This window comes from Eschscholzia californica, unplaced genomic scaffold (assembly GCF_041429995.1).
Source record: "Eschscholzia californica isolate CP2 unplaced genomic scaffold, dmEscCali1.0.p SCAF_4, whole genome shotgun sequence".
In the NCBI taxonomy this organism is placed as follows: Eukaryota; Viridiplantae; Streptophyta; class Magnoliopsida; order Ranunculales; family Papaveraceae; genus Eschscholzia; species Eschscholzia californica.
The window spans coordinates 7,842,339-7,867,787 of record NW_028238461.1 but is presented as its reverse complement, the minus strand read 5'-3'; the positions used below and the strand labels follow the sequence as shown (position 1 = coordinate 7,867,787).

Sequence of the window (25,449 nt, the reverse complement as noted above, 5' to 3'; positions counted from 1 at the left end):
AACGACCCATTTCGTTTTTGTTAACAGCGGGTTTACACCTATTTTAAAGGCTACCATGAGGGCGCCTTTTGAAACTTCGCTACATTAAATCCAACCTATAAAAGTCCTTTTATAAGAGTGACTTTCAGGGTTCACTGCAGGGTTCTAGCAACCCAGATCTACTTCTTTCCTTCGCAGGGTTCATTGCAGGTGGATGAATGGACGTCGCCGAGTACTGGTAGCATAAAGATCAACGTAGATAGTGCTTTCAGGCATAATGGTATTTCGGTTGCTCCAGTAGCAAGGGATTCAAATGGCAACATTCTAGATCCGATAGCCCAGACATTTACGCCGGTTTCTTCCCTCCATAGTGAGATGTAAAGCTTCCGCTTAGGGTTGGCATTGAGAAAGAATGTTTGTAAACTCCTTCGAGATAGAAGGAGCTTCCAGAACCATGCTAACGCTATTACTAGATGGTGAATACCCATTTACCCCGCCTCGTGGAGACTAAAACATGATATTGAAGCATTACGTGTACATATACAAGGAAAAGAGATTAAGTTCAGCTACTGGCCCAAGAATGGCGAACTCGATCCCTCACTCACTGGCCTCTTCACTATTAGTACCTTAATTACATTGTGTAGATTCTTTTTGGGTAACGTCATTGTATTAGATTAAATCCCAGTCTTACACATAAGTTACATTTCATCAATCTCTGAGTGTGTGTGTACCGTGGTGTCTTACTCACTTCATTTAACGTCATGTTCGGTCGAGCTTATATATACACATACGTGCATGGACCATAGTGCTCATTTTCACATCGTATGAAGTCACACAAGTACCTGTCCATCTGAAATCATGTACTGATTTTGAATGAAATTATTGAGTTCAGATGACAGGTACAGACATGTCACCGGAGATGGAGTGAAAGAGAAGCATCAATCGACAAAACTTACTCCATCGTCTCAATAGACTACTTTCGGGCACTCATTTTAAACCCATGCACATTAAAAAAAAGTGAAAACAAAACAAAAAGCAAGAAGAGAAGAAAATTACTATGGGAAGCGATAGCGATGTGTGTCATGGGTAAAGTACGGAATTTCCTATGTGCATTGGCCAGCTAGGTACCAAGACACCCTAAAGTATTCTTTTAGTTCTGTAGTGCCAAGTTAGTATGTTTAGTTTCTTTTCGTGAATTTAATGATGGTGGTGGTGCTCTAATTTGATATTTGACCAATTGACTTGAATATAATTTCAGACGGTTTATTTTGGTCGATGTTTGGGGAAACAAGAAAAAATTCCTTGAGAAGAAGGTAGAAAATCCAAATAACTCAAACCAAACGCACGCTAAAAGTTTCTGGCAGAAGATCGCCGGTCGCGCGGATGTGGTCGGCGATGGCCGACGACTTCGTCATCTTCTATCTCTCTTTTCTCTTTATTATCGCTCTCTTATCTCTGTCTTCTCTCCCTCTTTCTTTTCCCCCTCTTCTCTTCTCTTCTCTCTTTCTTCTCTTCTCTTCTCTCTCTTCTCTTCTCTTCTCTTCTCTCTCTCTTCTCTTCTCTCTCCTCTATCTCGTCATATCCTCTCCCTTGCTCCTTCTCTCTAAGTTTTGACAAAGGGAATGGTCCTTTCGTCATAACCCTTCGTCTCGATTTAAAGTCCAGATCCAGGCGAAGTTGTCCAGCCTACCAAACAACGCTTCGTCTTGTTTTTCAAATGAGGGTTCGCCGGAACCATAGAAGAGTAAAAAGAGAGAAAAGAGAAAGAGAGAGAGGAGGAGGAAAGTTAATGGTCGTCAGAATTAGTTTTGGTGGTGTCGCCGGAGTTAATGCTCGCCGGAGTTTGCAGTGGGAGGGAAAACAGAGGAAGAAGAAAATAAAAAGCTTTAAAAGTGGGTAGTGTTTGGAGGAAACAAAAAAAAATTTGTTTCCACCCAAAACTTTCTTCCCCAGAAAATTTTCTTATTTTCCTGAAACAACGACCTTAATTTTTTATCTGATTCGTTTCAAACTGATTTTTATTCTACTCGAGTCAAACATGAAATAAATCTGGATTATAAGTTTACTAGGGTATATCCCCAGCCCTAGGACATGAACAATTGTATCACTCAAATTTGACGAAATCTTAATCTAGTCGCTTTCCCCAAACATATCACCTGACTTTTCATATTTATTGTTACTATATTCAGGATACCTTAACTTTTTATTATTCTACGTATTGTTTCCTTTTTTTCTTAAATTAGTTATATTATTAAGAGATTTTAACTTCTTTTTTAAACCCTTGCAGCGTTTTTTGTTTCATTTTTTCTTAAATACGTTATTTTAAGTCTGAGAAGGACACGGTTATTTTTTTTTTAAATATGTTATTTTATTTCTAAGAAAGACTATATTTAAATTTTGTGAAGGGCGTACAATTTGAGGTCGTCTGACTTCAATATAAAATGAGCGGTTATTGTGGGGGGATTGGGTCGGAACAATTTTCATACATATGAGGGTAATTGTGTCCAAAGTGCAAAAAGATTAAAATCCCTTTTTTTCTGGGAAGAATGGACCTTAATCCTTTTTGGGTTTTATTTTGGGCATTATCCCCATAGACCCTTACTTTTATTTGCAAAGTATTTACTTCATATAATTTCTCTCTATCCTCTTCGTCAGGATAAAGGTATACGACAACTGGTTGATCAATCGTATGTAAGCAATCGAGATCTTCATTTTTCATCTCATTTTCCTCTCCCCTTTCACCAGTACCACCACCACTTTTCTCAATCTACTCTTCTCTTTTATTGTTTTCTCTCTTTACTCCTCTCTCCCTGTTGATACACACACACACACACACACACACACGAGGGAATAGCTCGTGCCTTTGGCACAAAAATTTTAGTCAAACATGATGTACCAAATAAACATTTACTATAGTTAACTATATAGCGCGGGTTAAAACTTAAAGAGCCCTAGGTAACATGTCATACACTACGGAATAAAATCATTTGAACCAAAAAGTATGAAACAATACTGTATTAAAGAAATAGAGGGTTCACATTTTCACTAGTTACCACGCAAATATAGACTTCCATTTTAGTTCCTTAAATATTAAAAAATTATAAGACAGATCAAGAAAACAGAGTAGTGAAAAAACATCAAGAACAATCTTAAAAAGCAAAAAAACTAATAAAATTACAAATTTTGCGCGACAAGCACTATGATGCAGCCACAATAATTTGTGAAACTCATAAACATATAATATGTTATATGTACGTGTTTGATCTACAATACCTTAAGCCTACTCTGCTGTTCGGACTAGCAGAAAATCTTGGTTCTGCCCTTGTGGAAACATGTTCATCATCAACGTCATCTGTCAAAGCTGAGAGAAGCTTTGATGGTTCTATTCGAGAATTTGCGACTAGCCTCCTGAATTTATTCAAAAAACTATTTATTGAGAAATTGAACCTTCATTAATAGGTTCATTGTAGTAGAAAACAAGACGTCAACAGTTAAAGGATGAAAACTTCGGTGAGAGGGCTATATGAGAACTTTGAGTAAACTAAGAAGCTAGACAGAAAATTGGTCAAAACTAGAGGACCATTTGGAAAATAATCCTATGGGGATGTTGAATTAATTAATGTGTCATTAATTTTCCCATAAATCAAACGGACCCTAGAAGGTTATAGAATTGGTACACCTGAACCGGTTTATTATACCTAACCCACCTTGTTGACTTATTACGGGTTAGGTTTGGGGTCTAGTCGTCTAGATAATCCGAACCATAATTCCAATTTAATTCTCACGGACGGAGGAACCACCATTGGATCAGAAACATAAATCTCGAGAATGTTAAGGTCAAGAACCCAAAGTTGACTGAAGTAAACGTATAAATTTAGTCAAGGAATTAAAGCTAGAGAGAGAAAGTAATTAGAGAAAGTAATACTAAAAGAGGGACTTTTCTTGAGAACACCAACGACTAAAGAAATGATTTAACCTTTCCTTTTGCGCGTCACCGAATGAAAAATTGCTTCCAGAATCAAAAGTTTTTTCAATCTACTCGGTTGCTGTACTATTTCGATATCTTCATTATTAACCTAATGATTACGTTCACAACCTAATTTCTTGTTTAGAAAAGGAATTTGAAGTTCCGTTTGAGCTTATTTTTATTAGATCTGATAAAGTTTCACGGTTGATTTTGAACAATAATCGGTGTTCATTTTAGATTGAATTGTCAATTAAATCAACCGGAAACTATTTGATTTCAGTTTGTTTGGTGTGGATTCTTGTCGAAACTTCAAATTTGAATCAGCATTTTATCTTGACGGCATTTGAATGCACAAAACCACAAATTTTTAGGGTTTCTGGAAGAAACATATTGATTGTACTGACTATAAGAAATTAAAGAAGTAATTTGTTTAGAGAGGTTTTCCGTTATCTGCGGGTTCTAGGGTTTCTGCCGGCCGGTATTGAAGCGAAAGAAGAAATAAGTTTTGTTTCGGTTGGCGTCCTTGTTAGTTAAAGCTTTCGATGAAATGAACGGAGAGATAATATGCTCAAGGAAAAATGATAGTAATTCAAAATCCGATGGATATGAGAAGAGTCAGTTTTTTCATAGTGATTTTGGTTCTGGTCTTCTCATTTAGAATAAGAAGTTCGGAAGGTAGAAAAGAGGCAGAGAAATTGGATTACTATGGAGCTTCTCCTCAGATAGATGAAGAAATGGTATAAACTATCTCTGTTTCTAACTACTTCATTTGTGTTGTTGTAACTATATTATTGTTGTTGAAAAGTTAGAAATACAAGTAGCATACACCAATATATATGATTATGTTTGATCTGCCGTGTTCAATTCAACATTCAGTTCTGATAAAAAATACCCAAGTTGTGAAATCTTGAGTTTAGGATTTCGAGATTGAAATTACATAAATCAAGGACATGGATAGATACAAGCATTAGTTAGGAAGTTAGGGTTGTTTTAAGTACAGTATACACCTCAATATGCCCATGTTGGTTGAGTTAGTTGTTCCCTAATATCATCATTAGACGTGCTATTTATTGCGTGGAGAAGCTCAACTTATGTACCTTTTCTTTTTGTGTTCAGTTCCTAATCTGAGTTTTAATTTGCAATGTTGGCCAGTTGATGACGTAACTAGGGCAGAATCAAACATTCTATGCTTGATTTTTGAGGAGGCAACTTGTCCCTCGGGGGCTACATTTCCTTCTTTCTTATGATAATATGATTCTTTTCAGTAGCTTCTGAGCTAGTCCATAACAATGAGTTAGCTTTTATAAATTTCATTTGCCGTCTAGTTATGATTGGTTTCTTACTTTCTTTAATCTACTAGAGTCTTCTCTGTCTAATGCACATTCAATGATACATCCGATCTTCACAACGTAACTTATTTCTATATAGTACATTGTAGTAGTACATAACGTAGAAGATGTTGATTTGCAGGTACAGAAGTTATGGATTAGCTGCAGGCTACATCTGGAGGGCATGCCCAAAGGTTCAGATCTTTGGCCTCCGGAGGAAATGTCTATAGCTTCTAACAGCGCTAACTCAGAAGAATACATATTAGCAAACCAGAATCTGCAGCAAGTTATCAGTTTTCTACCTCGCGAAATAAATCAAGCCCTACTTGATTGCCTGGAGAAGCATAATATTGCATGCGACGTCTCTGGTGAAGAGGATAACTCCAAAAATTGGTTCGCTGGATATCTTAAATCTGTTCTCAAGTGGTATGCTGTTCCTAGACGATATTTGGCTGCCGAGTCACCTGGAATAGGAGCTGAAGTGCCTGCCCCTGCTCCTGCCCCTGCTCCTGCCCCAGGGGCTCATCCACCACGTAGCGAGGCACCAATGTCGTTATTCTTCCCACCAAATTTTGATATAAATAGCCCACCTCCGCCTAGCAATCAAAACAAGCAACCTTCAGGGAGGGCACAGTCTTCTAGTAGCCCACATACCGCACCGAGTGTTCCATCAAAGAAGCAGAATAATCAGAGATCAGTTGTTGTTGCTGTTTCTGTTACTGTGGCGGTGACATTAGTCGTTGTTTCACTACTTTTCTGTTGCTACCAGAAATGTAGAAAGAGAGACTCTGGAGGTGGATTAAAAGACGAGAGTCCTCTTCTACACTTAAGTTTGAGTGATTACTCTGTCGGTAGGTTTAGCTGAGTCTGGGACATCTTCTCAATATTAATTTTAACTGAATGTATATTCATTCCACCTTTGTATTTTACAGGTTCCTCAGGGAAGTCTTCAAGTTTGGCCAATTCAGTTAAGAAGGAGAAGTATGAAAATCTTTCTTATAGTAACCCGAACCAAAGCATAAAGCATTCATATTCGGATAGCAACTTCTCCGTGGAATCTGATACTCTAAATTACTCAGCTGCGGATGCCCGATTATCAGAAGTAACTTCAGGTAATGATAGACCATCAGTAGGTATTGTATCTGGTGGTATTGGTGAAATTGGAGCTCCTTTCACACATTTGAAGCCTCCTCCTGGAAGGATTGTTCCATCTCCTTCTGCGAGTCTTCTTCCACCTCCACCTGGGAGACCTGTTCGACCCCCTCTTGGGAAAACTGTCTCACCCCCTCCAGGGCAAGCTGTTCCACCGCCTCCTGGAAAAGCTGTTCCTTCCCCTCCTGGGCCACCACCACCACCTGCACCACGAGGACCACCACCTCCACCTCCTATGGCTTCTAGCTACAAGCCAGGCCCCCGTGCGCCACCACCTCCAAAGGGGACCCCACCTCGTCCTCCACCATCTGTCAATACAAAAGTGCCTCAATCTTCTGAAAATGGTATACAGGAAAAAGAAGCTCCAAAAACTAAACTTAAGCCATTCTTTTGGGATAAAGTTCTTGCCAACCCGGATCATTCAATGGTTTGGGATCAAATTAGCACAGGGTCGTTCCAGTAAGTCTATATCCGTCTCCTAATTCTTTTGATCTTGTTCATATATTGATGACATTAGTTGTCGGATACTCTAATGCAAATTAATTATGAATTTTTATAGGTTTAATGAAGATATGATCGAAACCCTCTTTGGGTACAATGCTGCTGAGAAGGGCAAAAATGAACGCAAGAAAGAGTCGTTAGCCCAAGATCCTTCTATGCAATATATTCAGATTATTGAGGCTAAGAAGGCTCAAAATTTATCAATTCTTCTTCGGGCATTGAATGTGACAACTGAAGAAGTCCATGATGCACTTAAGGAAGGTGATCTTATTTTCTTTGCCCCCAATGAGTAGAAATGACTAGGTGACTAGCTATACATAAAAGAAAACTGACGCTATACGATCATATTGTGGAGCAGAATACAGTAAATATAAGATTGCATAGTAGGGCATATTCTGACGGTATTTAAATGCCATAGACTACAACCCTAAAAAACTGACTGAATTAGGATACCGTGGATGTCTGTTTCGGGCTATTTTCTGCAACAACAATAACAGGACCACCTGAAATGGTAGGCAGACGATGGACAGAAATCCGGTGTGGCATACAATGTTGGATTTCACTTTCCTTCTGGCGGCAATTTATGTTCTGAATTAGAACTGTGATAGTAATATTTCAGCCATCCGCCTCTGTTGTTACTCTCGGATGCCATGCTTAAGAAATACGACAATTTTTTTATTGCTCCATGTTACAGCATATAACTACTTATGATCGTGACAAAAGGACCAATTGTGGCTGGCTCAGCTCAACGGCATCCGTCTCTCTTAAATAAACCTTAAGAAAAATTTATCAAATTCTAGTCTCCTACTGATGTTTTGTTCCTTATTCTACTCCAATAATTTCCTTAGCCCACTGTAGCTACTCATAAAATCTACCCACCTACCTTTTTATAATAATGTCAAATGCTTATAGTTCTTCCTGTCACTAGTTAATTATTTATTTATTTATTTATTTATTTATGTTGTATTCATTTTCACACTATTCCATTTTTACAAAACCAGGAAATGAGCTTCCTCCGGAGCTACTCGAAACCCTGTTGAAGATGGCTCCAACAGCAGAAGAAGAACTGAAGCTTAGACTTTTTAGTGGTGACATTTCCCAACTAGGGCCGGCTGAGCGCTTCTTGAAAGTCTTGGTAGGCGTTCCTTTTGCTTTTAAGCGACTGGATTCACTTCTTTTCATGGGTTCTCTCCAAGAGGAGTTCTTGAGCATCAAAGAGTCCTTGGAAACTCTAGAGGTAACCCTTCAATTTAGTACTGAATATTTCTTATCCCTCACGAGGAACTAACACATGCATATGTTCTAGATTTAGTTCACTAAAAAATGAGTTCACGTATAACCTAATACACCTAATACAGTTAACATTAGAAATAATATCACTATCTTGGTAGTTTCTGACGCCATAAAATATGTAATAGTTAGGAACTATGATACCTGATAGTGTAGTTCAGGAATGAGGAGTGAAAATATTGGCATGTTTCGTTTGTTGAACTATGCTTACCCTCCACAATTTATATTGAGATATGAGAGTTTCTGAACCCAAAGTTTCAAAAAAGAATTTCAGAACCTGAAACTGCTCTATCTTCTGTCTTTTATAGTTATGCATATAATAACTAAATAACTTGCCCTCTTTTTCTATAGATGATAAAAAAGCAGGAGTCAATTATAATTGCTCGCAGCTTGGAAATTAGTAATATGCTAGGTTAGGACTTAGGATCACCTATGTACTAAGAGCAACTCCAGTCCCAGTCTCTCTTAGGCCGAAAAAACTATTTTTTCACCCAAAATTTTCAGCCTCAGCTCAACCTAAAAAATTCAGCTCCAACCCCAGCCTCTCTTGAGGCCGAAAATTTGTTCATGTGGGAAACGCGTGTGTGGCCTTTTTGTTGGTGTGCGAAAAACGTGTGTGGTTTTGTATATATACAAAATACGTGTTTGAACTATTTTCGAAATAATATTTTTTTTCCAAGGTTGAAAAATTATTCGGGGACCGACATTTTGGTGGGATGTATTTTAATTGGAAATGTGTAGGGTTCAAAAAGAATATTTGAATTAATTGAAATTTGTAAAAAAAAAAAAAAAAAAGAGAAGATCTAGCCGTTGGGATCCCAACGGCCATGTGGGGAAGCCTTCAGTCGCCCTTAATGTTAGGGGCGGCTGAAGGTGTCCGCCCCAACCGACTGTGGTTGGTGGGTGGGGCTGAGGCCAAAAATTTGAATTTTTGGCCTCAATCTGACCCTCCTTGGAGTTGCCCTAACATGTGAGCTATTTTGGAAATGCATAATCAAACAGTGGATGTTGATCACATTGTTGTAATCCCAAATAATATTTTCTTTTAATCAGCAATTGCCAATAAATGATTTAATTAATGATTTTTCTTTGTCATATTCGGCAGATTGCTTGCACAGAACTCAGAAATAGCAGGTTATTTCTCAAACTCTTAGAAGCTGTTCTCAAAACTGGCAACCGTATGAATGATGGTACTTTCCGGGGTCAAGCAACAGCATTCAAGCTTGACACACTATTAAAACTGGCCGATGTAAAAGGAACCGATGGCAAGACCACACTCTTGCACTTTGTTGTACAAGAGATAATACGCTCTGAAGGTTCTAGAGCAATCCGTTTATCCAGAGAAAGTCAAAGCTTTTCTAGTGTGAAGTCAGATGATCTTATTGAGGATTCTTCGCCCGTCTCAGTAGAACAATTCCGCAACCGTGGTCTTCAAGTGGTTTCGGGTTTATCTGGGGAACTTGAGAACGTGAAAAAGGCAGCAGTTTTGGATGCCGATGGCTTAACAAGCACAGTTTCTAAACTTGGAAATGCATTACTGAAAAACAAAGAATTCTTGAACAAAGAACTCAAGGATCTTGATGAAGACTCTGGGTTTCGTCGTGCACTAGTAAATTTTCTGGAGCAGGCCGAGGACAAAATCACATTCTTACTGGAGGAAGAGAAAAGAATAATGACGATAGTGAAGAAAACTGCGGATTACTTCCATGGGCATGCAGGAAAAGATGAAGGTTTGAGGTTATTTGTCATTGTTCGTGATTTCTTGATAATGTTAGACAAAGCATGCAAAGAAGTAAGAGAATCAGCGATGAAGCAGACAAGACCACTAGTAAATAAGGAATCTGCAAGTCCAAGAGTGCCACTTGGAAATGATTTACAAGAACGTTTTTTTCCTGCAATCTTGGAAAGGCGTGTGGATAATAATTCCAGTTCTGATGATGAAGACGACTGATTTACACAGCCTGCCACTGATAGGTATGTTTAGTAGTTTATACTCATAATTCGCATCGTGATATATTAAAAGAGAAGTTGATGGAAATTAGAGGTGATAGATTTCATTATACGTTTGGTTAATGGTTGCAAGGATGTGATTTTTCGAGTTCTGAAATCTGACTCGTGGTCTAACTTTCATTGATTCAGATTTGATTCTTATTTCCCCTACCAATTTCTAACTTGACAAGTATGACTACCTAAGAATGTCTAGACTTGGAGCTACTACTTTGGATCCATTTTAGGCAGTTACTTTAAGTTCGAATTGAGGGATAAATATCTGACTCAGTTAACAGTACTTTATTCCCAATCGAGCAAGATTTGGATGAGTCAGATTCAGAAATCAAACATATACGGGTCAGAGTTTCAGACATAAGGATAAAAAAAAATTCATCGAAAGAGGAAATATCTGGTTATCTTTTGTTGGAAGTCAAGAATCTAGTGCAAGTTAAGCAACCTAACACCATACCGATCATATCTAATACTTGGCTTTGTTTATGTTCTTGACAGTTATTCAGGTGGCTCTTGTAAAGTTGGTTAGGCAAAATTGGGCCTGTTGATGAATGGGAAAACGATTCTAAATCTTGGCATCTTTGCCTGCAGAGGTTTATGAAGACTTTTTCCGGTGAATGACTTCCATCCCTCTGATTCTTTCTTAGTCGATGAACGTTAACTTATTGTAGATTATTAGAGTAAGAAATGAGGTCACAACATATATGCTTCTTTTATAACGACTATCATGGCTGATAAACATGAGTGCTAGTCTCCAGCATGGATCAGAGGTTCGGAGGACAAACGAAACGAAAGCATTATCAACACATTTTAGGACCAAAGGTTTGGAATATAGTGAAGTTAGATCTAGAATTAGTGTTTTATTCAGATTTTTTTATGGCTTCTTTGGAATTGAAAAACAGTAATTGTGATAATAGATGAGCTGCCGAGAACGGGTTGAGTTTTTCAGATGGTAATTGAAAATGTGGTTTATGAATGTAATTTGGGTCTGGGTCCTGACAGTTTTATGTGTTCTTCTTATTGTCTGTTCGATATCATATGATGTTACCCAACTTCAAACGAAACTCCATTTCAGTTAAAAGCAAACAAATAACGAAAAAGTTACATTTTGGTTGAAGAACAAAGAATGCTAATGTCAATCAAAAGGTTACATTTTTTTCCTACAAGTAGGGAAAAAGGTAGAGAAAAACAGGATCTCTTAGAGCTTGGTTTTAAACATGGGAAGATCCATTGACATTGTGAGATTTATGAGCTTCTTCAGTAATGGTGGCATTTGCAGAAACATAGTAAGAGACACAGAACAGTCCATGAACGAAACAGAGTATTCCTCCGACAGAAAGAAATTTATTGTGTGATATACCACACGAAGTCCTCGATTTTGAGTTCGCCATTGCTCCTATTATCAATGATGTAAATCCAACAGCTAGAATAATCCTGTTTATCACCATATATATTTATCTCAGCGAAAAATTAATAAATCGGTAAAGGAGAAGATCTATCTAACTACATCCTTGGGACAAATAGAAGTGATAGAAATATTACCAAGAAAGAATGAGACAAGCAGCAGCTAATTGCTTGTTAGCAGAAGATCTATCTAACTCATCCTTGGAACAAATACAAACACACCCACCAAGCAAAGTAGCTATTGCATGTGCTAGAGCTAGAATTGTAGCTGCAGCTAGTCCTAGCTTAAAAGCATCACTGCTTGGCTCCTTGCACTCAAATATCCACACCCTTAAGTGTTTCACCTGTTTATCATCACCATCATTATTTAGTCATATATATATATAATATGTATATGTGAGAATAGTTCCATGTGGCAGAAGGGCGACCTGGCAACCAAGAATATAATATCTAGGTCGTCTCAACTCATTGCCGGTTGGTTCTGGGTTGGATAGTGACAAACTTAACATGGTATGAGAGCTAGACTCACACATGATAGTGATAGGTTAAAAAAAACACACATGTTCCACGATCACCCAAAAAGAAAACAAATTAACACGTGTTATGCTAAATGAACCACACACGTGATGGTAAAAAAGCGATATAGCAACCAAGAACACAATATCTAAGTCATCTCCACTCATTGCAAACCAGTTTTGAGTTGGGTGATCACAAACTTAACAATGATACGTGTAGAGAGAAGGATATGTTTAACCAACACAATTTTCTACGCTGCAAGTCTCTTGGCAAAATTTGTACAAGTTTGGGTAGAACTAGTTTGCACACCTTTACACATGTTCACACATTTATGTAAGATTAGATACATGTCTCCCATCCTTAACAAAAAAAAAAAGATACATGTCTCCAAAAGGAGGAGCTGTAGGCCCCCGACGAAAATGTTGTAGGCCCCCAGATTATACATGGGACCTCTCAAAATTTGTGCTTAAAAAGGGGCCCTACAGTATTTGGTCGGGGGCCTTTAGCCCCGCCCGTTTGTAAAACATATGTTTACAGTCTTGGGCCCAATTTTTTGTTTATCACATGTAAAACTTAAAGATACCTTGTTTTGAGCAATCTCTGCTTGGATACCAAGTATCCCAGCTACTATATCCATGCCTACAACCAGAAGAAATATCAATATAGCAAATGCCTTTCCCATTTGAACCCACTTATTTAATTTTAATCAATTCTCTCTAAACCCAGGTTTAGAGTTAGAATATGAAGGAAATCTAGAGAGAAAGAGAGAGGAGAGAAAGAGAGAGGTGATGGGGGTGGGGATGAGTATGACAGACTAAGATTAATTGTGATGGAGGAAGATGTGTTCTTGGAGATATATGAAGTGGGGACTGGGGAGAGGGGATGAGAATAAAGAAAAGTAGAGATGATTAAGGTGGTGGATGCTTATTAACAATTTAAAGAACATGAGAAAGTGATAATTATAGCTGGGCTCTAATATTTGGGAAAAGCTTCTTTTTATCTTTACAGTTTTTCTCCCTTGGGTACTTTTTCTTTCTTCCTTTTTGTAGCTTTTGATTCCTTTCAAGGGAGACAAAGGAAACTAGGGCATCTTGTATATTTATTTTAACTATATTATTGTGATTTATATAGTTCTTGATGAGTAAAATAAATTGTGTTTTTTAATCACATTGAAGTGCTATAGAAATAGACAACTTATTACATTACCATATGATCCTTACAATACCATAGTGTTGAATTGTTGAAATATCTTTCTATATGATATAAAATGGTTTACAAAAGAAATACAAGACTCTATTTATAGAGTTACAATACTACTAGTTTCAAATTTTACTAGTTCCTAATATTTTACTAATTTCTAATAGTTTATACTAATATTTACTAGTTCCTAATTTCAATCTAGTTTCTAATATTTGATATTTCCTAATATCTATTATATCATATAGAAAGATATTTCAACACTCCCCCTCAAGTTGGTGCATAGATATCGCACATGTCCAACTTGTCTACCATTTTCGAAAATACTCGACTTGAAACTGCTTTGGTAAGAACATCAGTCAATTGATCTTCAGATCGGATCTTTGGTAACTCTACAATGTTGTCTTCCAATTTTTCTTTAATAAAACATCGATCCACCTCAACATGCTTTGTGCGGTCGTGCTGGACTGGATTGTGAGCAATATCACATGCCGCTTTATTGTCACAATGTAATTGAATTGGTCTTTCAGAAGGATATCCTAAATCATCCAACAGAAGTCTTAACCATAACGCTTCACATATGCCATCAACCATTCATCTAAATTCAGACTATGCACTTGAACGTGCAACAACGTTCTATTTTTTACTTCTCCATGTAACAAGATTTCCACCAACAAAGGTAAAATATCCTGCAGTTGATCGCCTACCATTTACTTCCCCGACCTAATCTGCATCAGTATATACATCAATAGTTCGACAACTCGAATTTTTAGTAAACAAAATACATTTTCCAGGAGCCGCCTTCAAATATCTCAAAATGCGTAAAACAACATTCATGTGTTTTTCACCGGGATTGTGCATAAATTGACTAACAACACTTAACGAATATGCAAGATCTGGCCTCGTGTGCGCCAAGTATATCAACCTTCCAACCAGTCGTTGATATCTTCCTTTATCAACCGGTATCTGATTAGGCTCCACTGACAACTTTAATCCTTCTTCAACAGGTGTATCAATCGGCTCACATGCTGACATACCCACCTCATGTAACAAATTTATAAAGTATACTTTCTTTGGGATACCATTACTAGATCGAGATACTTCAATTTCAAGAAAGTATTGCAACGGACCAAGGTCTTTCATCTCAAACTCTTTAGATAAGTAATTCTGTAAAGTCTTTCGTTCTTCAGGATCATCCCCAGTAACCACCATGTCATCAACATATACAATAATTGCTTTGAGTTTTCCGTTCTGCCTTTTTATAAATAAGGTATGGTCAGAATTGCTTTGGCGATAACCGAATTCCTTCGTAGCTTTTGTAAACCTTCATGAATACTTCATACAAGTAATTTTAATAAACACATTTAAATTAAACTTCCACAAAATATAATGAAAAATTGAAATGATCATCATATGTCGAAATGGGTAGCAAATAAGTGTAAACAATATTATTTAGTTTGTAGTCACTCAACTTAAAACTAATTGACAATGAGTGGAGAAAACTTAGACATTATATTCTTAATTGCTAGATCGTTCCTTCTCCCATATAAATTATTCTCACAAGTAAATGCCACCATTGTAAAGAAAGAAGCAACCTAGTTTTTCTCTTCTCCATTAGTATGAATGACCTAACAATCTAAAAACATGGCCTAACAATCTAAGAATTAATGTTAAATAGTTTTTTTTTTAATATTACTGGGACATAAGAAAACTTTCATTAGCTTTGGCGGTGCATCATTTTTTTACTTTATATTTTGCACTTACTTTGCTTGTATGGGCAACACTTGTTAAGTGCACAAGCAAAATACACCAAATTTAAGATTTTGCACCTAATAATTTACATTCTTAATCACCCAAAAAGGATATTGTTTTTCTATTTTTAAATTACCACTTTTATTTCTTAAAGCTGTATCAAGACAACGAAAAAGAATTTGTCTAATACAGAAAGAATGAATTTTTTTTTTTTTTTTTTTTTGAAGTTCTCTTTAAAATAAACCAGGTTACAAAATTCAGACCCAATACAAACTTAACAAGTTCAATAAAGGATGAAATGTAACTAATTATCAACTGAGAGGGGTTAAAACATAACTTTTAACTAACGGAGGGTAAAACTGATGCCGCCAACATGTGCGCGTCCTTATTATTGATTCTGGGGCAATAGCTAATATCCAACCGTAGATTCTGAATACTTGATCGAATGCCGTTGATTTTGTCCGAGATTCTCCATGGGATTTCCGGATCTGCGGCCCCGATTAACTCCAATAAAACCCTACAATCCCCTTCGATTATATAAGAGGTAAGCTGCCGTTCACTTGCTAGGGTTAATCCCATTTCAAACCCTGCGATTTCACTATGAATAGGTGATATTGGTTCGATCAAGCTCGCTCTGGAACTCAAGATAACTCCATCCGAGTTTCTTAGCAAGGCAGCACAAGAAGCATGCTCTTCTTTGAAAGATCCATCAAAGTTGATCTTCAGGACACCTACCGGAGGAGGCCTCCATCTATCATCTTGTTCCTGCTGGTTAGTAGAAGAAGGAGGAGTTTGTAGAAGAACATACCTTAATTCTTCTCGAATACTCCAGCAACATCTGTTCAGATCTGGTGATATACTTTGAAAATGAAAGTTATTTCTTAATTTCCACCAGAACCACATCATGTAAGTAACCTTGTACCAATTTTCCATTCTAGCATTTTTATCCTTAAGTATTACTTTAAGAGTATTTACAGGATCTTGTTTGATAAACTGTAGGTCCTCTATGGCTAATTTCTGGAGTAATCGATGATACAAAGGACACTCTCCAAAGAGGTGGTCTCTGGACTCTAAAGAACCCGAATCACAGAGCCTACAGTTCTGATTTATATGAGAGATCCGGACTCCTATATTGGTAAGTGTGGGAATACCATTATGAATTAATTTCCAGATAAAATTTTGGATCTTTGGTTGCATTAATTTCATTTTCCAAAATTGAGACCAAGGGAAATCCGATACTTGTTGAGGCATAATCGAATTTATTCTAATTTCCTCATAAAAAGATTTCGATGAGAACTTACCACTCTGAGATGGGCACCAAAGCAATTGATCCATCGAGCTATTATGATGAATAGGTATATTTTGAATAGTGTTAGCTTCTTGTTGATTAAACCATTGCTGTATTAACGATGTATTCCATACTCGATTTTCCTGCAAGATTAGTTCTGAAACATATACAATGTTATGAGGCAAGTTAGTAAAATCAAAAGGCTCATTGGGATTTCTATTGGGTATCCATGGGTCTGAACGGATTTTAATAGAATTTCCATTCACGACCCTCCAAATACTATTGTCCCTTATTATCTCCTTAGTATCATTTATGGATTTCCAAAAAGGGGAAGACCCATTTTTTGCTTTATGAGACCAAAACTCCTCATTTTTGAGATACTTAGCCTGTAAAAGTTTTACCCAAATTTCAGTGGGATTGGTAATGAATCTCCAAGTCATTTTGGCTATTAGAGACAGATTAACATTAGCCACTGTTCTAATACCTAAACCCCCTTTGTGTTTAGGACTAGTGACAATGTCCCAATTAAGAAAGTGTAGTTTTTTCTCTGAGATTGAATGTCCCCACCAAAAGCATCTTTCAATTTTCTCTATTTGCCTAGATACAGTTTTAGGCATAAGAAGATAGCTGCAGGGGTAAGTGCAAAAAGAAGATAGAATTGATTTGATTAAAATAGTTCTACCTGCTTGAGAGATAAACTTCTGTTTCCATCCTGATAGTGATTTTTGGAATTTTTCTATAAGCCAGTTATAACTCTCTATTCTGTTATCTTTTTTGAGTACAAGAGCCCCCAGATATTTTTCCCTGTCTGTCATCAATGGGGCATTGAGAGTATGAACAAAGAGGTTGATTATTTCGGCTGGAACTCCTTTGCTAAAATACAAAGAAGACTTCAAATAGTTTACTTGTTGGCCAGAGAATCTCCCATACTGCTCCATTATGTTCATAATTGTTGTAAGGTTTTCTTCTGTTGCTTTACCAAATATGATCAAATCATCAGCAAAAAGTAGGTGTGTAATGTTAGGAGCTGCTTGATTGATTTGATAGCCTGTAAATGTACCTTGTGACTCATAATGATTAAAAAGGAGTGAGAGTGATTGTGAGGTTAAAATAAAAAGATAGGGCGATAAAGGACAGCCCTGTCTAAGGCCTCTAGAGCCCCTAAAATCGCCCACCGTACTCCCATTTAATTGAATATTGAATCTAACTGAAGTAACACAAGACATTATGAGGGTTAATATACGGCCACTTAGGCCTGTGGCTTTGAGTACACGTTCCAGGAATTCCCAATTGACCCGATCATAGGCCTTAGCCATATCCATTTTCAGGGAAAAAGTGCCTTTTTTAGCATGGGATGTATGCATGGAATGTAAAAGCTCTTTTGTAATAACTATATTATCCATAATTTGCCTATTTGGGACAAATGCATTCTGATTCCACGCAATGGCCTCCTCCAGATAAGGCCTGAGTCTGTTGGCTATAAGCTTAGTGATGAACTTATATACCGAGTTGCAAAGGGAAATTGGCCTGTACTCCGAGGCCGTACTCGGATTCCTGGTCTTAGGAATTAATGCAATAGTGGTAAAGTTGAGATGAGGGTCGATCAAACCTGTATTGAAAACGGACTGAATGTAATAGGTAAGGTCTTCACCAATAATGTCCCAATTATGTTGGAAAAAGAAGCAAGGAAGCCCGTCTGGACCCGGACTTTTGATCGATCCCATATTCATAACCACTTCTTTAATTTCCTCTGACGAAGGGGTTCTAGAGATATCGGCCAGGTGTTCAGACGAAAATACCTTGTAAGCAGTGATGATCTCGGTAGGCGGTTCAATAACTGGATCAGCCTTAAATAAGTTCTGAAAGTACTCGATAAATTCTTTCGAGATATTATCCATGTCAGTCACTGTCTGGCCATCAGACTTAGTAAGTTGATGAATTTTATTCTTTTGTCTTCTAGCCGACATAGCCAAGTGGAACGCCTTAGTATTCCGATCCCCATTTTGCACCCATCTAGCCCTTGAACGTTGTTCTGCCCTCGTTCTCTCAATATCTTCTAAAAACAGTATTTCTTCTTGGATTTTACTCTCCTTGATTAATAACTCTGTAGTGGGAGTTAACTTTTGTAGGTCCACCAGTCTTTTCCTAAGAATCTGAAGCCTATTCTTAATTATTCCAAAAGCTCTTTTACTCCATACTGTGATTGAGTTTTTGACTTTATTTGTTTTTTCTAGGAAGTTACCCTGAGCATTACCCCAATTTTCTTCAAACACCCTCTTATAATTTTGATGCTTTGTCCAGAAGATTTCGAATTTAGCCATGGTTTTAATTGGTTGACCAGCCACAGTAAGTTTTAATAAGATCGGAGCATGGTCGCTATTGTATCGAGGTAAATGGAATAATCCAGATTCCGGATATTGCATCAACCAATTTGCATCACACAAACTTCTGTCTAGTCTTTCTTTTGTGAGGTGATGGATCGCCTTGTTATTCGTCCAAGTATACGCAGGTCCATTGAACCCTAAATCAATCAAATTTGCATCTCGAACAAACTGTTTAAAATTAGACATGAAAGGTATGTTAGTATGACCTCCCCATTTTTCAGTTGGATCATATAAAGCATTCAGATCCCCAATACAACAATAGGGATTAGTAATATTATGGATACGGTTAAGAACATTGTTCCAAAAATTCTGTCTGTCAGATGGATTCGGGGGACCATATATAAAGAACATATCCCACGGATTAGAAAAAGGAAACTTAATAGTAGCATGTATTAGATTAGAGGAAGAATAATTAATATCCATATTTATTTCATTATTCCAGAGTAATATAAGACCACCACTTCGACCCCTAGATGGTACATGATGATGATTAGAGAGAAAATATTTATTAAAACATACAAGAGGAACAAAATTAGTAAGTTTAGTTTCAGAGAGAAAAACCATAGAAGGTTTTGTCGCCCCTAGGAACTGGTTCAAAGTTTCTTTTGTCGGGGAGTTCCCTAACCCGCGACAATTCCAAGCGAGAATGCTCATGACTCCTGCGGCATTTGGGATGCCGTGTCCCTTTCTTCGCTTAACACAATTGAGTGAGATGATCTCCTAAAATATTTGGTAGATCTGTCAATAACGGGAGGCATATCCTCATCAACATATCCTACCAAGTCTGTTCCTCCCGACTGCCCGTGATCAGTTGTAGACTTTTCCCCTGTAAACAAAGAGTTATTAAAAACAGTTGGATTATAAGTAGACTCAAAGCCTCTCTTTTTATTATGACCTAAATTAGGGAATAAATCCCCTAAATTAGAATCAGACAAGTCAGAAATAGACTGATTGACTCCCTTCCGAAGATCTGAACAATTTTCACGACCAAAAGAGTCTAATTCCCTAGTTTTATTTTTGGTGGAAAAGGGAACTTTAAAATCTTCATTAAATTTTGGAACCATTGATCGGGTAATTTGGGTTCTAAGTTCTTCAGATATATTATGTTTAAGAAGATCGTTGAATGCTAACATGGTCGGACAAAACTTGATCGTGTGACCCGTGAGACCACATAAAATACAGAATCTCGGTAGCTTTTCTATCTTAATAGTAATAGCAATCATTTTAGTATTAGAGATCTTTAAATACACCCTCGGAACGAAAGGTTTATTTAATTGGAATTGAATTCTGATTCTGCCAAATAGACCCCATTTCTCTGCATCTTCCGTAGTTGTGGGAATAAATTGACCAAGAGATTCCGCCAATTTGTTCACTATAGTGCTATTTAAATGGCTAGGAGGAAGACCATGCAACTGTACCCAAAACCAAGCCGAGTCAAAGGTATGATCCCCAGGCATAACATCTGGGCAACTTCGTTGCAAAACAATCAATTCATCTTGGATTACCCAAGGAGAACTATCTATTGCAATATCAAGTTCCGTCGCAGTGGAAAACTTAATGAGAAAAACATTGTCCTTCACTTCGGATATATTGAACTTATTAGGACCGTGTATTACTCGCGATAGTCTGGATAACGCCTGGTTGATATCGATCTTTCTGTCACTTTGAAACCAAATGACTCCATTTTTAATAATCTCTAAAGAACTGTCAGCAAAATCTACATCTTCAATTACTATAGGAGTAGGTTCATTCGTAGTTAAAGCCGCAAACTGCTGAATGAAATGATTGCTCGGTTCAGCCATAGAAGGAAAGAAAGATGAAAGGATTAAAAGAAATAAACCCGAAACCAGAAAAGAAAGAAGAAGAACCAAAGACAAGAATGACTCCTAAAGAGCGACCAAATTGGAATTCCCGGCAATTGACAGCCATAGATTACTAACTTTCAAGTGTAAATTTGGTTGTCACTCTCTCTTTTTTCCTTTTCTTACAAATCAGACCAAATATTCTTCGGTTTTTTGCTTTATGTCCTTTTATTTTTCTCTACTCACATGCATGTATTCTACTTCACCTTGGCACCGGTCAGTGTGAGAGCAGCCAACTTCAGCTTTAAGTTTTTGAGGCCACTTTCCTCGTCATGGTGGTGTGATTTTATAAACATTTTATAAGGCATCCACAAGATGTCGATAAACTCGGTGCTAAAGACAACATGATCATTATAACGGTATTTTCGAATCACTGACAAAAAATAAAAACCAATAGATGGTCAATTACTACAATTTTGAAAAATTAGGGTATCCTGCGAAACTTAGGAGGTCAAGCACGATTATAATCATAACATATAGCTCTCGTTGGTTATTTCCTGTTTTCCTTGTTATACTAGTCGTTTTTCTCCTTTCAGTTCTTTTATAAGATTTCTTTAATCTTTTGTCTTGCTTTCAAATCAATTTTCTTTTATTTTCTCTAGTTATTGTAATGTTAATTGCATAAAAGATGGTGGTCAATATATGGACAATCAAATATTCTATGTGGACAACAATTTTATGTAGGCAAATGCAAAATTAAAATCTTATATGGACATCAGTTTTAAAGGCACATCACTCTAATAAATTTCACTCATGCCCTCTACAAGTTAGAATTTTTATTTTAAGTCATCTCCATTTTTTCTTCTGTATACACTAGGCGCCAACAAAATTTACAGAGAGAAAAATTGTGGAGACATTGTTGATCATAGCAAGACCAAAGAAATCAAAGGAGATTGTTGAAGAATCTTCCTAAAGAGAATGATAATGTTCATTAAAACATAAAACATAGATTTAAGATTTTTTTTTTATCAAATTTTTGAATCTTTCTCAAATACGAGTTGTTAAACAAAACCAAGTCAATTCATGGCAGATCTAGTCTTGTTCATGAACCCTAGACTTCCTAAAGATCATAGATTAGAAAGCCCTAGAAACCACAAACATTATCTTTGTTATATAGTAAGAGATCTGCTCGTGTTTTGTTGGAAATCCCCAGAAAAAGAAGTAAATTTCGTGGCAAACTATGAGAATTTGCCTATACTTTCGTAGGGAAACTCCAGAAACAGTAGTAAATTTTTATAGGTTTTCCACAATTCTGGGATACATCTCTTTCACCACAAATTTTACTCATGAAATCTTACTCGATTCTTCTAAACAAAAAACCGAAAATACAAAAAAAAAAAATTAGGGCTTTACTTCATCAATATCATCAATATCATCAATTCATATTGTAGAAATGCCTGGTAACACTTTTTAAGTGGAGATTGAGAGGTTTATCTTACTCATCCATCTAGGAGTTGAGAAATAATATAATGATCCTCAAATTAGTTATTGTTTTAATATTTAAGGCCTCAGATTAGTTATTCTTTTAATATTTAAGGTCTTATTGAGTTGTCCTCCTATTAAACCAAAGTCGATTAAGTCAAACATAGTAGACTTACACCATAACCAATAACAGTTGTCCACACAAGAAATTTGGTTATCCATATATTGGTCCCATTCATAAAGGATCAATGACCATGTGGTAAGAAAATTTCGAAAATAGCATAAAAACACAATGCACCATTTGAAATTAGAGAAAAATCCACTACGATTTTTAAATGAGAATTTATCGGAAAAGACAAATTATATAATTAGACGGATAAGATGAATAGGCTACAAGTTTTCTTTTCCCCCAATTTTAGACTTATTTTTACCAATTTCTATTAACATTGTTTTCCACTTTTTATTAAAAAAGAAATCATTACTTCTGCCAATATTATTTTGTACCTTTTTCTTCCTTGTCCTTTACCTGTGTTTACCTCATTTTTCATCATCTTTCACTCTTTTTTTATAAACTTCTTATTTGCACATTTTGGTGAACTTTTTGCCCGTATTTTTGGTTTTTTTTTTCTAGGTGAAAACATATATTACTATATCTCCCCAAAATACAACTGATATTTTTTTAATACAACTAGTTTGTTTTGGATTTTATTTCTTTTCTTTTCTTTTCAGAGGACAAAACATATTATTCTTTGTCGAACCAAATATATTCTTTGGATTTTAGTCCATTCTCCATCTCTCTAAAACCCATATTCTCTCTCTATGCATATCTCTTGTTTGTTACTGAAAATGAGGAAGAAGCTACCAAACAAACTACAATTTTTTGGTTGTGTTTTTCATATTCTTGGACAAACAAGGGTTGTTCTTTTTTTTTTTTGTTAAAGACTGCATAATATTAATTAAACCAAAACACTATTAGTCTATTACAATAATGTTTATATAAAAAGAAAAGGACATCATTTCATGTTTGGCGCTTGTTCTTCTTACGAGCCCAGTTAACCAGCTGGTTTGCTTGAGAGTTTAATTTTCAAAATCCAGTGGACAAACAAGGGTTACTTTGGCAGTTTTGGTATGTAAATACCATAATCGTTGTGATGTAACTTTTTGTGTATATACTGTAATAAAGAATTTTATATATTTGGGTCCTTCAATTTCTACTCCACAAAAATGACGGGGGAACCCCTAGTGTACTAGTCACTGGCATACTCTATAGCTGAATTTAGCTAATAAGACAAGATGTGTCTCATAAAATGAAACATGGGAATGGAGAGAAAATGCTCCATTGCAAATTTGAAAAACAAAGAGGAGAAAAGAACACAAGGATCAGCTAGAGCAAGAAGAAGATGCCAACAGTTTGGGTTGCTCTTAAAAGATCACTCCATTGCAATTCAAAAACATCAGATGTTCATGATCCAAAACCCAGAAATAAAACCCATTTAAACCCTATTTCAACAAGAAAAAATGGTAGGTCTGGTTGTTCAAAGTCCATAGAAAACCTCAAAGATGTTATTAATGGAAGCAAGACACACTTAGAAAAGCCTCCAAGTTTTTGTAGTCCAAGATCTATTGGAAGCAATGAATTCATAAATCCATTAACACATGAAGTCTTTCTCAATAATTCCAAATGTGAGCTTAAGATAACCAACCTTCATAGTTACCCTGAATGTAGTGGTGGTGGTTCAAATTTTGTTGACAGCCTTAGTCCTGGAGATGACCTTATCATGAATCATAGAAGTCCTTCACCTAGAAGCTCAGTCACAAAGTCTCTTGGTTTTCCTCAAGAAAGAGAAGGCCCTGGATGTGGAAACTCCTCCCTATATCCTGGTGGTGGTGATGGTGGTGGTGATGGTGGTGGTGATGGTGGTGGTGATGGTGGTGGTGGTAGTAGTGGTGGTATTCCATCAAAACTTAGGGTTTCATATGATATTGATTCTCATGAGTCTTCATTTTTGGCATGTCATAAATGTGGAGTTCAACTTGGGAAGAGGGATGCTGCAGAAGCTCATCATTTATCCAAACATGCTGGTAATTAGAAATCATAGTTTGAAGCTTACCTATCTCTAAGTTTCTCTTGAGCTTTATTAATCTTTTTGTTCTTTGGGTTTTAATCTTTTTTGCTTGTTGTTTCATTTCACATTCTACAGTTACTGAACTCGTTGAAGGAGATTCATCTCGTAAAATCGTAGAAATAATCTGCAAGATTAACGAGTTAAAGTCCGAGAGCAATAGTATTGGGCGAGTCGAAAGGATTTTGAAGGTTCATAACATGCAAAAGACCCTTGTCCGGTTTGAACAATATCGAGAGATGGTGAAATTCAAGGCCACGACACTAGAAAAGAAACACCCTCGTTGTCTAGCAGATGGAAATGAACTATTAAGATTCTATGGCACAACTATAGAATGCTCTCTTGGCATTAGCGGCTATTTTAGTATTTGCGTATCAGATAAATGTGGTGTATGTTGTATTATAAGAAACGGGTTCTCCACGAAAAACGAACTCAAGGGTAGAATAGGTATCTTCACAACTTCAACAAGTGAGAGAGCCTACGAATCAATTGAATCCGATGAAAATTCCTCTATGAGAAAGGCTTTAATAGTCTGTAGAGTTGTTGCAGGGAGGGTTCATAAGCCATTGGAAAACTACCAAGAGCTTGTTGGGCAGACAGGATTCGACTCGGTGGCTGGCAAAATGGGTGTTCACTCACACATCGAGGAGCTTCATTTACTTAACCCTAGGGCTCTTCTACCTTGCTTTGTGATAATTTATAAATCCTAAGAGGCTACAAAATTTGCCTACTAGTTATGTATGCTTTTCGCTTATCACTGTATTATGATAGAGTTCCCATTCTTTAGTAATCTAATGTGTTCCTTACAAGGTGGATAGATGTACCGCCCCCACATGACCGTCTCATATAAGATAAAAGACAAAATAGTCATTTCACAAATATGAAATGATAATTCTGCTCCTTTTCTTATATAGAGCCCTCATGTGGCTCAATAACTCGTCGACCGAGCCTTGCCTGGAGAATGAAGAAGAAAATTACAAATATATATAGATATATAATTGGGTTTAATTTTGATTCTTGTTGTCATTTTAAGCTTCAACAAGGTTTAAAGGTATACTGAAGACAAACATACAAACCCCACTTGCAGTATAATGTGAAGGGTGAATGTGGTCCTTGTAGGTTGATGTTACAGAGTTGAGACGTGAGACAATGGACAGTCCAACTGCAGGGACAAATCCCATTTTGGATTCAATGTCATGAAGTTATGGTAGATAGATTCTCTTTGTTCTCCAGTTTTATCCTTTCTTCAATTTTCAGGTTATTGGTCTAAACCTATCTAGATT

At 36.7% G+C, this 25,449-nt stretch overlaps 3 protein-coding genes across 3 annotated transcripts; 2 read left to right on the top strand and 1 right to left on the bottom strand.

Moving 5' to 3' along the window:
• Positions 1–3,806: 3,806 nt before the first annotated feature.
• LOC147542238 (uncharacterized) lies at positions 3,807–11,219 on the top strand. Its single transcript, XM_086673124.1, has 7 exons — positions 3,807–4,683; positions 5,417–6,125; positions 6,207–6,885; positions 6,986–7,188; positions 7,929–8,164; positions 9,323–10,191; positions 10,717–11,219. Exons 1-6 carry the CDS (start codon positions 4,525–4,527, stop codon positions 10,166–10,168), a joined length of 2,832 nt encoding a protein of 943 aa, XP_086529250.1. The 5' UTR covers positions 3,807–4,524; the 3' UTR covers positions 10,169–10,191; positions 10,717–11,219.
• Positions 11,220–11,275: 56 nt separating this feature from the next.
• LOC147542237 (protein VASCULATURE COMPLEXITY AND CONNECTIVITY-like) lies at positions 11,276–13,044 on the bottom strand. The gene is made up of 3 exons (XM_086673125.1): positions 12,722–13,044; positions 11,761–11,966; positions 11,276–11,652 (listed from the first exon to the last, which is right to left on the bottom strand). Exons 1-3 carry the CDS (start codon positions 12,818–12,820, stop codon positions 11,430–11,432), a joined length of 528 nt encoding a protein of 175 aa, XP_086529251.1. The 5' UTR covers positions 12,821–13,044; the 3' UTR covers positions 11,276–11,429.
• Positions 13,045–23,357: 10,313 nt separating this feature from the next.
• Positions 23,358–24,972, top strand: LOC147542236 (uncharacterized). Its single transcript, XM_086636547.1, has 2 exons — positions 23,358–24,125; positions 24,245–24,972. The coding sequence occupies exons 1-2, from the start codon at positions 23,444–23,446 to the stop codon at positions 24,874–24,876; spliced, it is 1,314 nt and encodes a 437-aa protein (XP_086492673.1). The 5' UTR covers positions 23,358–23,443; the 3' UTR covers positions 24,877–24,972.
• Positions 24,973–25,449: the final 477 nt, after the last annotated feature.

Excerpts from the sequence above, each read along its gene's own strand:
- LOC147542238 (XM_086673124.1), top strand. The coding sequence starts at position 4,525 with ATGATAGTAATTCAAAATCCGATGGATATGAGAAGAGTCAGTTTTTTC. Across the intron at positions 4,684-5,416 it reads CTCAGATAGATGAAGAAATG|GTACAGAAGTTATGGATTAG; the intron begins GTATAAACTATC and ends GTTGATTTGCAG. Across the intron at positions 6,886-6,985 it reads ATTAGCACAGGGTCGTTCCA|GTTTAATGAAGATATGATCG; the intron begins GTAAGTCTATAT and ends GAATTTTTATAG.
- LOC147542237 (XM_086673125.1), bottom strand. The coding sequence starts at position 12,820 with ATGGGAAAGGCATTTGCTATATTGATATTTCTTCTGGTTGTAGGCATG. Across the intron at positions 11,967-12,721 it reads CAGAGATTGCTCAAAACAAG|GTGAAACACTTAAGGGTGTG; the intron begins GTATCTTTAAGT and ends GATGATAAACAG. Across the intron at positions 11,653-11,760 it reads GCTTGTCTCATTCTTTCTTG|GATTATTCTAGCTGTTGGAT; the intron begins GTAATATTTCTA and ends GGTGATAAACAG.
- LOC147542236 (XM_086636547.1), top strand. The coding sequence starts at position 23,444 with ATGCCAACAGTTTGGGTTGCTCTTAAAAGATCACTCCATTGCAATTCA. Across the intron at positions 24,126-24,244 it reads TCATTTATCCAAACATGCTG|TTACTGAACTCGTTGAAGGA; the intron begins GTAATTAGAAAT and ends CACATTCTACAG.